Source organism: Mustelus asterias, chromosome 29 (assembly GCF_964213995.1).
Source record: "Mustelus asterias chromosome 29, sMusAst1.hap1.1, whole genome shotgun sequence".
NCBI classification, from domain to species: domain Eukaryota; kingdom Metazoa; phylum Chordata; class Chondrichthyes; order Carcharhiniformes; family Triakidae; genus Mustelus; species Mustelus asterias.
Window position 1 is genome coordinate 18543844 of NC_135829.1, and position 15661 is coordinate 18559504.

At 41.7% G+C, this 15661-nt stretch overlaps 1 protein-coding gene across 2 annotated transcripts in view; it reads right to left on the reverse strand.

Annotated features, from left to right (window-relative positions):
- Positions 1-15661, reverse strand: part of slc12a1 (solute carrier family 12 member 1) — an 86655-nt gene that overhangs the window by 51610 nt on the left and 19384 nt on the right. The window contains exons 4-11 of one of the 2 annotated variants that reach the window (XM_078200151.1): positions 14153-14248; positions 10521-10660; positions 10288-10398; positions 10013-10124; positions 9773-9900; positions 9604-9688; positions 5372-5523; positions 1787-1894 (exon numbers count right to left, since the gene is read on the reverse strand). In XM_078200151.1, coding sequence (XP_078056277.1) covers positions 1787-1894; positions 5372-5523; positions 9604-9688; positions 9773-9900; positions 10013-10124; positions 10288-10398; positions 10521-10660; positions 14153-14248 — 932 coding nt within the window. Of the gene's footprint in view, positions 1-1786; positions 1895-5371; positions 5524-9603; positions 9689-9772; positions 9901-10012; positions 10125-10287; positions 10399-10520; positions 10661-14152; positions 14249-15023; positions 15120-15661 lie in introns of both variants that reach the window. The other variant, XM_078200150.1, reaches the window with a different exon arrangement.

Genomic DNA, 15661 nt, shown 5'->3' on the forward strand with positions numbered 1-15661 from the left:
TTTAGTCGAAGCCTGTCCCAATGGCTGTTATTTTCTCCCAGATTAGTATTCCTAAAAGTTTACTCACTATCAACATTAAACTGACTTACCTGTAATTGCACAGGAGCGTAGGAATTAGGAGCAGTGTAGGAAAATTCAGCCCTTTGAGCCTGCTCCGTGAATCAATCAGATCATGGCTGATCTCTCCCTGGTCTCAAATCCACTTCCCTAACCGTTCCCATATCCTTTTTTATTAGAAATATATCTATCTCCTCCTTGAAACCATTCAACGATTCAGATTCCACCGCACTATGGGGCAGCGAGTTCCACAAATTCACCATCCTCTGCGAGAAGTAGTTGCCAGGTTTATTATCCCTCTCTTTTTTGAGTAAGAATGTAACACTTCCAAGCCTTCTTCCAATTCTTGGATGCAGATTGTGGCCAGCACCACTACAATTTCTATCCTCATTTCCCTCAGCAACCCAGAACGAACCCTCTCTGGACCTGGTGAAATCTTATTAAATCTGGCCAGCATTTCTCGTACCTTCTTTTCTAATTTTATTTATTGCAATGTTCCGACAAGTTCTTTCTTGGCTAACACGAGGGGACATAGCTTTAAATTGAGGGGTGATAAATATAGGACAGATGTCAGAGGTAGGTTCTTTACTCAGAGGGTAGTAAGGGCGTGGAATGCCCTGCCTGCAGCAGTAGTGGACTCGCCAACATTAAGAGCATTCAAATGGTTATTGGATAAACATATGGATGATATTGGAATAGTGTAGATTAGAGGGGCTTTAGATTGGCTTCACTGGTCGGCCCAACATCGAGGGCCGAAGGGCCTATACTGCGCTGTAATGTTCTATGTTCCAAGTTCCTAATTTACAATAGCTTTGCCCAAGTTCTCTTCCTTGGTACACACTGATGCAAAGTACTAGAGTACGTTATACGTTATGCTCAGTGTAGCCATGTCCTAGTCATCACTTTAAACAATGACTATGCTCCTTTAGAAACTTCTGAAATGGTCTTTTATTATTTTAAATGGACACTAACCGAGTGGCTAAGATGGCTGTCAAAAGTCAGGTAAATTTTGCAAATTCTAGAGTTCCTAATTGAATCACCCGAGTGGGGAACTCCCCCTTAAATGGACATATCCAGACAGCACCCCTCTAAAATCCACGCCTGCCACTGATGATAGGTTACTCCAAATTCTGAATCAATGGACTTCTAGACGCCATGTCTGCAATTTTGCTATTCAACAAAAGGAGAGCTACAGAAAACTATCTAAAAGTGGGTGTGAAGAGAACAGACTATTAAAACAGATCCTGCTCAAGAAGCATGACAAATACATTTTTTAGAAGCATGGTGTCATCACACTATTATGAATTTAAAAAGTTTATTTTAGTCACAAGGCTTACATTAACACTGCAATGAAGTTACTGTGAAAATCCCCCTAGTCGCCACACTCCGGCGCCTGTTTGGGTCAATGCACCTAACCAGTGTGTCTTTCAGAATGTGGGAGGAAACTGGAATACCCGGAGGAAACCCACACAGACACAGGGAGAACGTGCAGACTCCACACAGATAATGACCCAAGCCAGGAATTGAACCCAGGTCCCTGGTGCTGTGAGGCAGCAATGCTAACCACCGTGCTGCCCCTAATAATCATATTTGTCTCATGTCTTGTCATAATTTGACTATTGCTATAAAGAAAAGGATGCATTCTCAGATCACAATTTACTAACAAAAGTGACTTTCATGTTCAGAAAAATATTTTACCACTGAACATTAAACTTGTATTTTTTCTTACCTGGAAAATTTTGGGTGCACTGACTAATGAAGCCAGGGCAGAGGAAAGAGTGGCTGAAAAGATTCCTGCAGTGATGAGGGGCCCAAAACCAGACACCATACTCATGACCTACAAAATAAGGAAATAATGCCTCATTGCTCTTCCCTTCCATAACCTGGTATCATATAGGTTCCTAAGTAGATCCTTTATTTATTCATATATTTATTTCATTTCATTAATGATACGACTTTCATTATTTCATGCATCTTTTAAATTGGCACTTGGTTCCTTTACTGGCTCATTTGACTGGTGTTAAATGTGGCAAAACGGTTAGAATTCCTGCAGTATGCAATACCAAATCCCAACTGCAAACTTTTTTATCACTTCTGTAATCAAGAAACTAGCTGTAGTGCATCTTTCACATGGCATACAGGAGCCATGATGCTGCTGTCGACTGGCAGCATGCGAAAGCCACCTACATCCCGAGCGCTTTCAAACCATCCTCTCTTCTTGTGCAGGACAAGCTGACACACAACAAGTGAGAGAGAGAAGACAGGAGGGGGCATGGTTCTACTCCGACAGCTCACACCATACGGAGAGCAGGCTGTCCCGCTAGGAGGGGAGGATCAGGGCTGGACATGCTTAATGTCTCTATCTAGAAATCCAAGAGTTGTGTGTGGTGTCATGTTAAAGGCAGTCCATGCAGTCACTCTCTGCAATGGCAAGTGCCCAGTTTCTACCGGAGATACCTGCACTCAATTGCAGCGTCCATAGACAGGTTTTGCAATGGTTACGCGAGAAGTAGATAGGACACCATGGCCTCCATCCAGGTGCTCCTTCCCCTCAAGGAGTCAGGTAGAGATCTTCAAGCACCCAAAGGGAAGCGGCGCAGCAGGCAGACACCCTGGGACCTCGACGGAAGACTGAGGCTGTGCCACCCTTCAGAATCCCTTTATTTGTGGTCTCACAAGTTTCGGTCTCCATGCCCACAGAGGCTGCAGCCACACCAGAGCAAGAGACCCAAAATAAATCAGGGTCCTCCAGGCTTAGAGGACACAGATGTTGCCCACCAAATTCAAAGGCAACAGGGCATAGTAGTCAGCAGACTGGCTCCACCAGCTGCTACCCCGACATCTGCAGCAAGGATACAGTGCAGAGCAACAAAAAATTAAATCTGGATTTCACATGTGGCAGCACGGGTGCACTTTCATTGTTCAATGTTGGTACACTTTAGTTAATAGACTACGCTTACACTTTAATCAGTTCTGATGTGCTTTCATTGTGATTCTTAGTCGTTAAGCTTGTGTGCTCCCCACTTTTATCAGGGGGCTACCCCAGGCTGGGCCTATATCCCCTGGAATCATGCAATAGAAGGCAAAGAGCAAGCCCTTGCAAGCCATGTGTGACAAGCTCCCATGCATACTGCTCCTTTGCCTTCACATGCCTTTTTGTTTTAAGGGCAACATTCAATTTTGCCATCACAAGGTTCGAAGCAGCCATGGAGACAGCGTGCCTCAAGGCCCACTCAAACATCTTTTACATCCCCCGCTTCCCCCTTCAGTTATCCACATCCTCAACCCCAACCAGTACCCTCCCAGTGTCATCTTGAACCGTTCCACATTCACCTTCGTGTACGCCACCCCCCCACCCCCAATTTCCCTCCAACCTATGAACGTTAATGTGTATTCCTTCAAGAGAAGCCCAAACCAGTCACTGTAGAAGTGCCCACCCTCATCCTTCCCAACCCCAAAATCCATGTGACCTTTGGTTAACAGTTAAACAACCATCACATGACATCGCAGAACTATAACCTTCCTACTCTATTGGATTCCCCCATCTCCTTTAACTATCACCATCCCTCCACATCTCCAATTCCCTTGGTTTGGCCCTAGGACGCAGAAGTAAATACCAGGCCCCTCCCTCTGATCCCCTGCCCTCCCTCAAGCACTTCTCACCTGCACTCCCATGTCCCCCAGGACTAAATGCCCCTCACTCTAGCACAGCTCTTATGCTCATGCATCACACTACCATGGCCATTCCAAGACCCCACAAGCATCTCTTTACTTCAACCTCACCTGCCCCCTTCTAGGCCTCCCACACCCTAACCACCTCTTCATTCCTCTCCTCTCACCCACCCCACCAGACCATCGCAACAACCAAGATTCAGGCCCTAGATGTTCCAGCCATTCGATGATCCAAGTCCTAAATGCTTTAGCCACGATTGATGCTCCACACATCTTCTGGTCCACATGATGTTCTTGAGTCCACCATGTGGGCCTCCTCCAACTCGATCAGGCTCTGCAAGCTGCCTTAAGCCTCCATCCAGGGAAGTCTTGATATGTGTGCACCATATTGGTCTGGGCCGGCTTGAAGACTCACCAGCAGGGGGAGGATTCCGTTCAAGGGCTCATATGAATTCCAACAATGAGATGTAAAAGGCTCCCTTGCAGATTCTGGCAGGAATGGCGACCTACCTTTATCACACCATGATGGTCAGGACTGCAAGTTCCCACCTTCATTTTACTGTTCCCACAAGATTGTCCACCCGTGCCTGCCATGATGCCTACCTGTGGATTCCACCCTATTGTTCAAAGGTGCTTAATTGGTCATGTAAAGCACAATAAAAATGCAAGCCTTTCTCTTTTAAACAGAAACACATGCACCTAGATTCATGTCATGTTATTGAAATGTCACACGTAATTCTTTATCCTTTGACAGCACTGCAACATCCTATAAACGGCACTGAAATGACTGTCCAAGTTAATCTGTTTTTATTTGGTTGTACTGATAGGAATGCTAGTTTTAATGCCTAGAAAACTTCCTGCTCAAGTGCTACTGTGGCATCTTTAGCATCCATAATATGTTAAAGTGATCGAGCAAACCAAGCCCCAAGTCTGCATAAATCAATGTAAGTTAACAAGCCCAGGATAAGGGACAGGTTTTATACTTAAATTAGTAAAACATGAATGGAGGAATCATAGAATCATAGAAACCCTACAGTGCAGAAGGAGGCCATTCGGCCCATCGAGTCTGCACCGACCACAGTCCCACCCAGGCCCAACCCACATATTTACCCACTAATCCCTCTAACCTACGCATCTCAGGACTCTAAGGGGCAATTTTTAACCTGGCCAATCAACCTAACCTGCACATCTTTGGACTGTGGGAGGAAACCGGAGCACCCGGAGGAAACCCACGCAGACACGGGGAGAATGTGCAAACTCTACACAGACAGTGACCCGAGCTGGGAATCGAACCCGGGACCCTGGAGCTATGAAGCAGCAGTGCTAACCACTGTGCTACCGTGCCGCCCCGACTCCAGCGACTCTTCTTATCCTGGGAGGTCTGACTTACAGATTCAAGTCATTCCTTCCAGAAGTTGCTATTGCTGATCACATCCAAACTCATATTCTTAAACCAGAAAAAAATCCTGAGTTAAGCTCTGTCAATCTGAAATTTAGACTGTCTGCGATCATTGATTCCACCGGAAAGGAAATTTGGGCTGTTTTCTGTAATAAACACCAGACTTGTAATGCCAATTCTATACTCTGGAGATAAAGTTGAAAATTGCCATCATCTCAGTTCAAATGACCACACAAATATTACCTGGAAGTTGTTCATTAAGCCAAAATTGCAAGCCTGTGCATTACAGGTAGAGAAATCATATCCCAGAATACAGGCTGCTGAACCATTACAGTTCAGCGAAGAACTGATAGTATCATTGATACTTCCAGTAGCATCACGTACAACAGTAGCACCTGCAAGGAAAGCAAGCAAAAAGATTTTACTATTAAAAAAATGTGCAGCTTAATTCTCAAATAAAAGGAGTTTAACTACAAGAGGTTATACCTGAAGAGACTTTGTTTATATAAACTTGCTTTCTTTTATTAATGGCATGTGGGCATCGCTGGCTAAGCCAATATTTATTGCCCATCCTTTGAGAATGCCCTTGAGAAGATGGTAGTGCTGCCTCTTTAGACAGTGCTTTCATACTCACAGGATATTAAAAAGCCTTTCACAATTAATTTTAAGTTATTTTTTATTTATTAGTGTCACAAGTAGGCTTACATTAACACTGCAATGAAGTTACTGTGAAAATCCCCTAGTCGCCACACTCCGGAGCCTGTTCGGGTACACCAAGGGAGAATTTAGCCTGGCCAATGCGCCCTAACCAGCACTGACATGTAGCCAAATATTGTAGTTTATTTGCACACAGCAAAGGGTCACAATAAAAAAGAGATATAAATTTATCCTTTGGTCAAGGCCACCACAGCAGAAAATCACTTTTGTTCTTCTAGTAAAAGCATGGTTTGAGCATCTAATCCAAAAGATTAGATCTACCAGGCAGAACTCCCTCAAGTCTGATGACTGGCTACTTTTTGTTTTTCGGCCAGCGCGGACACAAAACGGCTGGAATTTTACTGCCCCACCCAGTACGGGAATCGGTGCAGGCAATGGAAAGGTCCGTTGACCTCGGGCGAGACTTTATGGTTTCGGGACGAGTGAGGCCATAAAATCCCACCCAATGCAGTGAAAGGTCTCTTTCTGAACCATAATTCTATGGCCTGCAATTGAAGCTTCAGCTGAAGCCATGCTCAGTGGTGCTCGAAACCACAATCTTCTGAATCAGTGGCAAAATATCACTGAATGAGAACTGATGTCGTTAATAAACCACAAGAATCAGAAATGCCCATATAGCGCTAGGTTTATGATTAAGCCATACCCTAGCTAGCCAGTAACCAAAATATTTCAGTGCATCCAAATCACTAAATGTTAGCCTGTTAACAAGCTGCAATCTAAAAATTTTTTTTAAAGTTTAACTATGCATCTGGTGTAGAAATTACAACAATGATGAAAAAAGGAGATACGTGTACGAAACTAACTTTACTCTGCTTTAACCCTAGTGTAAGAGTTTTTTGCCGTTGAAACAATAGATGAACAAAGGAAATCCATCAGGTTGTCTGGTTGAATCTTCCTAATCCAGGGCACCTTTTGTGCAAAACTCAAGAACACCCACCATTCACTCATCATACAATGATTCTTCCCCAGAGAGCAGTGGAGACAGGGTCATTGAATATTTTAAAGGCTGAATTTGGCAAATTCTTGACTGACAAGAGGGTGGAAGGTTATGGGGTAGACAGGAAAGTGGCGTTGTGACCACTATCAGATCAACCATGACCTTATCAAATGGCAGAGCAGGCTCGAGGTGCCTAATGGCCTACTCCTGATCCTAATTTGTACATTGGTATGCAAATAGATGGTTCAGTTGACAGGTATAAATTATTCATGCCTCATGGTTCTGCTCCAACATTGTCTTAAGCTTTTGATTGCATTATTCCTAGATGTCAATTGCTCTGTTAGTAGAATTCTATAACATATGATCATGCACGACAAGCCAGTAATGAGCATCATTTTAAATTTGTTACGGTCAGATTTACACAAATGCCAAAACGTGTAGACTGCAGACTACATAATGATTAAACAGTTACACACAATTTGCCAAAGAATCCCAGTAATAAAAACAAATCAATTAAAATCTAAAATTAAAACAATGTTGGAAGCAACTCGAGGGAAGTACTAACATATTTTGGGTTTACCAATGTAGGGTGGCAGGACAGTATAATTTAAGAATGGCAGATCTAAGAAAAGTCCATTCTTTAAGCAGTAGTTAGTTCTTTATACTGTAAATTACTATGTGCTTTAAAGTATATGACAACACCCTTTCTTCTGTAAGCCAGTCAATTGTAAATAAATAATATCAGTAGTCAATATTGGAAACACTCAGCGAGCTGTACAGGAGCTGTGGACAGAGAAAGTTAATATTTCAGGCAGACTACCTTTCTTTCACCAGTTCCGGCCCAACAGTCCCTGGCTGAGGCCTTTCACCTGGGATGCAATGGAGCTTTAAAGAAATGATAGGAATTCTGGGGACGATCTTACTGGCTTGTCATTCTGTTCAATCGGTGTGGCAGGCTGGTAAGATCGGGCAAGAGGCAAAACACCGGGTTTATACCTGGTTTCTCGCCTCTCGCTGATATCGGCTTGGTTCTGCCGGCATAATCAGGGCTGATTTGGATATTTATTAGCTTATATAAATATGATCAGTGAGTCCTGGACACTTGCTTTAACGACCTTCCCGGCGGAGGTCCTCAGCCTCAAGGATCACGTATAGTCCCCATCAATGGGAACCCGAAATGATGGTCTCGCCAGTGGGGCCGGAGGCCATTGAAGCCCGCCCAGGTGGTTAGGGGCAGATGCAGGCAATGCCCCTTGTGCAGTGCCAGTCTGGCACCCTGTCACTGCCCATTGGGCAACGCCAAGGGGGCAGGGTAGTGGGAGAGTGTGCTCTGCATTGGGGATCAGCCTAGGTGGTAATCCAGGAGGGCAGTGGCAATGTCCGGGGGTGGTGAGTGATAGATCTTATACACAGTGCACTGGGAAATCAGAGCACATGCGCAATAGCACCCTTACAGCTCAGCAGTTGACTTCCTGGCGTGAATAGGCTCCGCACACTCTCCCCACTGGCAAGAATCACATTCTGCCTCATTTTTGTTTCCTAAGTGCCATAAGTTAGGGTCTGGGAGCTTGCCCGAAAAATGGACGCAATTCTCTCCAGTTTTCACACTCATTCGGTACTTAGAATTTTTTGGTAAGATCTCAGTCTTTAAATTTGGCAGATCCTTTGCATTCCAATGTTCCACTTCCTGAAATGGATTACATGGAGATGCATCAAGTTGACAAAGGCAAAAGTGGAAAATCTGGGCCATGACGTGAGCTGTATGTATCGTCAGGAAAACAAGGAATTACATTTTTCTTTTGGTAATATCACTGTCACTTTTCTTATATACTGGAAAACAGGCTAGTGGGGTGTGATTGATGTAAATAGATTAAGATACAGATAGACTGCAAGGGCCTAAGAATGTGTAAGTGGTTTTAATATGTTAATGAACCTTAAGAAACTTCAATGATAATTTATACTTGGAAATACAAGTAGTAGTTTTGAAGTGGATTGTTTTCGTTCAATGGGGAACATATACAAAGTGTAAAATTGTAAGCAAGGTAAAGATATGGTAAGTCTATTTTTTAAAATATAGAAGCTATAAAGTAAGAAGTTTGATCACTTCTGGGAAAAGAGAACTTCTAAGAGACTATATGAAACAATAGAGGATAGAGAGATCAAAGGGAAGGAACACATTTAAGAAAACACTGAAGCCTGTGTGAGAGGAGAGCTGTTTAGATCTGCCAGAAGGCAGCATGGTAGCTGGCCAGGTCTCCCAGAAGACAATGTGGAGGCTGGTAATATCTCCAAGTAAATAGTGTGGTGGCTGATAACTAAAAGAGGATAAAGTGTGGACAAGGCCTGACCTGGAGAACCAGTTTTCCAGTTTGCTGTCACCATCAGAAAACACCCCAACAGCAACGGGGTATTGTGTGGCAAAGTTACTGGAATTCTGTAGATTTAAAAATCTGTAAGCACTGTTGCCATCAGAAAAGGGAAGGTTAGCTCAGAGTGTAGTGAGGATCTTTTTGGAAATGTTTTGAAGTACTGTTAACTGTGTGAAGCTATTCCTGTATTTAAGTTTTTTTATTTACTTTTAATAAACATCTACTTTAATATAAAATCATCACAATTAGTCAGGGACAACATTTCCTGATTCCAGAAAACCACCTCAATGTACAAATTGCAAAAAATTTTGGCAACTGCTTCAAGTTTCTCTTTGGGAAGCTCAGCATTTACTATCAGCAGTGCCTTAACCCGTATTTATTATCAACAATCTCGAATGCTCTTGTTTCAGTCTCTAAACTAGTAATATTCAGGAACAAGTTATATGCCTTACCTATACAGATAGCAACACCGATATAAGTTAAAGTTGTTATGAAGATTGCCAACATCGTTCCTTTAGGGATGGCTACTTGTGGATCCTGAAATGTAAAGTTTTGAGTCAGAAACCTTTGTTTATATAAATTAAATAAGCTTAGTGCAAAACATATTCAATAGGAACATACCTTTAGATCACCTGAGATGTTAGCACCAGCGAGGATGCCAGTAGCAGCTGGGAAAAAAATGGCAAAGACAGAAAAGAAATCTTCTCCTTCCCTGAAAGATGGTCCAAAATTCTCTGCGAATAGGTTTGCTGCATGGATTAAAAATTATAGGTAACTGCTAAATCTAGCACAAATTTAACTGGACTGCAAATCTTAAATCGCTCCAACCAAATTCATTCAATAAGAAAATACGGAACTTGCCTTGGTAGTTAAAGAAACCTTTACTTCTTTTGTCAACAGTACTTGGAATGACAGTCCCAATAAAAAAGTTAGCAATACCGATGAGAAGAATTATCAGAAGAATGACTTGAGCCTGTTAAAAGACAAAAGTAGCTGCATCAATGCACTGCACTTACTATCAAAGTAACTGGCAAAATACCACTTGGGTTTTATCTAATAAGACAAGACAATTTGTTAAAGTCACTTGTACTGAAGATGTACTGATAAATATTTTTAAAATGCAGCTAAAACCTTACCTTTGTTTCCCATTCCATGCCAGCTACAGTTATACCAAGCAGGACTACTACTGTGATGCAACCTATTATTCGTATATCATTGATTGGATCCACCATGAGAGCATTATTTTCCTGAAAAGGGATGAAAAATTATTGCCAATAATGTAGACAGGGTTTTAGAAAAAGCAAAATTATTTCAATACGAATTCTAGATGACATAGCTATCTACTTTATAAACTGAAACTATGGATTACCTTCAAGATATCCACTACAGTTTCTGCAAACCCAACGACATACATGGCCACAGCTACAGCATTAGCAAAGGAAAAGATTAAACCAATTGATCCACCAAACTCTGGCCCCAGACTTCTGGATATGAGGTAGTAGGCACCACCTGTATCAGAAGATAGTTAATTTGAAATAAAACTTAAAATCACATGCCAACATAAGTTTGTGCCAAATTATTACAAATGACGGAAGGGGCTCCTTGATGTTATGACAGCGTATGTTTAACTCTAAAATTCAGGAAATGACTATTTAACTTTCTAGTGAATTGGACATTGAAATTGCTTTTTATTAAAATTTCAGTTTTGAGCATAATCCAAAATTTTTCAATAATATTTTTCATGTTCATGAATTTTTTTAAAAATTGCAACAAGAATTTTCAAATACACAAAACAACTCCAGTACAGTCTCAGCATCAATCAGGATAACGGACACAAGCTTCTTAATGTGTTTGGGCAGCCGATTGGAGTATCATAAAGATTCCAATAATAGCATTTTTTGCTGGGTTAGACAAATAAATGGACTACAGTGCAGAGAATTAATGATGCTTCTCCTCTGTCAGTCAGGAGAGTGCATGAAATGCTACCTTTGGTCCAATCACATGGTTAAAAAAGGCACACTCCTACTATCAGTAACTCTTTTCATGCTCTCACCAATGAAGTAGTAAAATTGAGAAGATCTAACATATCATACCAAGAAAAAAGTATACCTCTGCAGGTTCCATTAAAGAATCATAGATTATAAAAAGAGACCAATTTGCCCATGTGTACAGGTCTTTGAACGGACTATCCAATAACTCCCATTCCTCTGCTCTTTTGCAACAACCCTGAAAAATTATCATCCTTTTCAAGGTTATATTCAAGTCCCTTTTGAAAGCTAGTATTGCATCTACTTCACCACCTTTACAGATGATGTATTCTAGATTATTCCTCAACCACCCCCGCAGGCTTTTCTCCACTTGTCTGGTAAATTCCAGAACAATCCTGCACTGCAAAGTTAACTCCCAATGTATTTTCTCTTCTGTAAAGTCTTTTTTCACCCCTCTCCCCTGTATGGAGTTCATGGATTTCATTGCCAACAAGATCGAGATCATCTGATCAGCTGCAAATTTACCTGCCACCAGTCCCCCTGGTCTAACTTCTTTGGATGCTCCCCTCTGCTCTAGCCGTGAACTCAACGTCTTTCTCTAGTTTTTCTCTATCTTATGTCCTCTAAGCTCATCTTGTCCAGCTTCCTCGATCCTATTCCCATAAACTACTAACTACCCAACTTTCCCTCCTGGCCTCACATTGATATGATTAATATCCAAGTGCTGTCCTTCACTCCTTTAAATCTGCCATCAACACATCTCTCAAAAGACTTTCGACCCCACTACCTTGCAAAGTATTGTCCCATCTCCATCCTTCCTTTCCATGCCAAAGACCAAGAACACATTATCACTTCCTAAAATCATTCTCATTTTTCCCAGAACTCCCTCCAGTCGGGTTTCCACCTCTGATAAGAGCTGCTGTTTCAGTACTATGGCAATGTCACAAATGATACCTTGTGTAACCGTGACAAAGGCAAACTGTCCCTCTTCATCCTTCTCGAGGGTCTACATCTTTTGACACGGTTGACCACACTATTCCCTTCCAACGCTTCTGCATTGTCATACAGGTGGGTGCAAGTGCTCTCACCTCTGATCTATCCAACTCATAGCAAGAGAAACACTTGCAGTGGCATCTCTTCCTGATTCCGCACCATTACCTCTGGTGTTTCCCCCTCCTAGTTTTCATCTAAATGCTGCCCCTCTCACCATCACTCAAACGAAAAGCATTGGTTTTCATGTGTACAATGGCAATACCCAACCTCACTCCCAACTCTCGATTCCTCCACTCTTGCCAAATATTAGATTGCCTGGCTGACATCTATCACTGGATAAGCAGAAATTTCCTTCAAGTAAATACCGGGCAGACTTGAAGTATTGGAGCAGTGACCAAAAATAAATGCTATTCCCTAGCTCCTGACTCCATCCCTCTCCTCTGCAGCAGTCCGAGATTAAACTAGTCTGTTTACAATCTTGGGTGTCACATTTGATCTCAACATGAATTTTCAACCAGAAATCTGCATCAACAGCAAGACCACCTATTTTCACATCTGTAAAATGACCTAGTTTTAACCTGATCTCAGCTCATCTACTGCCAAAACCCTCATCCATGCCTTTGTTACCTCTGGACTTGACTATTCCAATGCACTCCAGACTGGTCTCCCACATTCTACCCATATACACTTGAGTTGCCAAACTTCTGTCACGTGTCCAAACTTGAACCATGTCCCATTCTCCTATCACCTTGCACTCACTGACCTACACGGACTTCCCATCAAGATAACTTTATTTTAAAATTCCCATCCTTGCTTTCAAATCCCTCCATAGTTCCCATGATTTTAAATCGCAACTGTTAACTGTGGCTTCAGTTGCCTAGCATAAAATTTTAGGAATTCCTTCACCGCTCTACCTCACCTTCCTCCTTTAGACACATTAACCTAAATCTTTTGACCATGCACTTGGTCCTCTGACTATTATCTCCAGTTTTACCGAGTGTCATATTTTGAACACAATATTACGGCTCACGAGCCAGTATTTGTCACGTTGTCACAGTTTACAATAGGTTCACACAAACCTGGACCTGTCGTGGGAGTTGCCCCAGGGACACGAAGGCAAGTATAGTCCCTGGGGGAGAGGGGCATGGTCAGACAGTGGTCTTGTGGGGGGGGAGGGAGAGGAATTAGAGAATTTGTTTACATGTGGGGGTGGCCGGGAGCAAGGGAGGAGATATGGGGAAGGGGTCAGTGATTGGAGGAGTCGAGAAATGCCAACTCCAATTGGGGGCTAGGGGAGGAAGGGTGCTTGTGCAGGTTATGTTTGATGACCCTTTAAAATGGCACCCTGATCTCTGTGCAGCCAGTTTGGTCGGCGTGTTGAGGCCACCTCTGTGCACGACTGTGAAACTTTTGATTTGTTTTGGCAGAGTATCATAAGATCTGGAGAGAAACACTTTTCTCACCGGAAACAACACTGCCATTTTTTTGGTAAGATTTAGCCCATAGTTAACGTTTTGAGTCCAATATAACTCTTCTTTAGAACATGCTCTGACTTATTTTTACCCTGTGATGAGACAATGAATAATTTAGTATTAGAAATGCTCCCATCTTCCCCTTGAACTCCTCAATTTAAATTCATGAGGATAAGAGAAAATATTCTGATAGTGACTTGTAGTTTACATGGAAATACTGGATCTCATTTTGCATTTGTAGATACAACGCTGTAGTCTATTTGTACAACTAGTTTATCCAAAATAGCATGCAACGTATTTACAAATGTTAAAATCCTACAACATTTTGTTTTGTGGGAACATTTGGAACAAAAAATCTATATTAATACTTGCATTCCCTAAAGTACCCCTAAAATTTGTCAATTAATTTAATGAAGGGAAAAATCTGGGTAAATAGTCAATTATTGTCATCTTTCTCACACACATTAGCTACAATGGTACTATTTACTCTTTAAACCTATTTCATTTGACAAACATTCTGAACAGTGGAAGAATTTTTTTTACATTACCTCCTCGAACAACTCCATTGGTACAAATGGCTGACATAGAGATACCTGTTACAACAGTTACCACCGTACTCAGGCAAATGACGATGATGCCAAGACCTGTAAAGAATTCCAGATGTATCTTAAGTATGTTTCTCATGTAATCATCAAGGCAGCAATTCACTTAGTATAGGTAGCTGGAACCTGAAATGTACCACAGACTATAAAAGGAACCTTTGCTGCTCCCGTCCTTGAACAGACAACTGAAATGTACCAAAAGTGAGAAGAGAATCCTGGATGCTCTCCTCCTTGAGCAGACTACCTGAAACGTACCAAAAATTAGGAAGGAATTCTTGATGCTCTTGACCTTGGAACAGAATACCTGAAACGTACCAAGAATAAGGAAGGAATCTTTGATGATCGCATCCTTGAGCGGAAAGGCTGAAATGTACCAAACATTAGGAAGGAACTGGAACAGAAAACAGTTAGAAAGGAATCCTCAACGATCCCGTCCTTGGAGCAGAATACCTGAAATGTACCAAGAATTAGAAAAGAATCCTTGGTGTTCTACTCTTGAACAATACCTGAAACATACCAAAAGTTAGAAAGGAATCCTCAATGATGCTGTCCTTGAGCAGAAAGGCTGAAATGTACCAAAATTTAACAAAGCATCTGTGCTGCTCACGTCTTTGAAGGGTAGATGAAAAACACCAAATACCATTACCTTACTCAGACAAATATGATTTCATAATTGTCATCTTGGCAACACTGACCAGTCTCAGTGACGAACTCAAATGCACCGATAGCAAGACAGAACAAAATGCTGCCAAGAGGCTATACACCTACCATAATCAGTTCCATGTTTTGGTGCCCCAAGTTTAGCTAAAATCATTACCTCCACGAACACATCCATTTGTCGATATAGCAGAGGTTGATAACCCAGTAATTGATGTTACTACGGTAGCCAGAAGGATAATAACAATTCCAAGACCTGTCGACAATGAATTTAAATACAGTTATACCAAACTGAAACGTCAACTTGTGTTTTTTGCTCTTTGAACGTTGTCTTAACTGCAAACGACCAGTTAACTGAAACCTGCTGCATATTTGCTACACCTAGACTTTTCAGATGTGAAAAATCTAAGTTGCTCATATAAACAAAAAATTAAAACTGGGATTTAAATTTTAAAAGATTTAAGGTGCTTTTGCAACAGATTTTATGACAGATGAAGAATCTATATTCAATCCTTTAGACAAATATTCTACCAGTAATCACACAGTCATACAAATCCATATACTGTCTGTACAATCTTTTAAAATCCTGTACCATAGAGGTTACCTCCACCAAGGTTTGAAGTCCCTTCTCTGATGGTGATAAGTGAAAGTACAGGCCAATACAAAGCATACACTTCTTTTGGGAAGTTCATTTGCGGCAATAAACAAAACAATTGATATTATCAACAGGAACTAAAGAGATAAACAAATGTCACAAGTGTTTTATGAAAATGCTTTCTTATTTTCTTCATTAGTTCA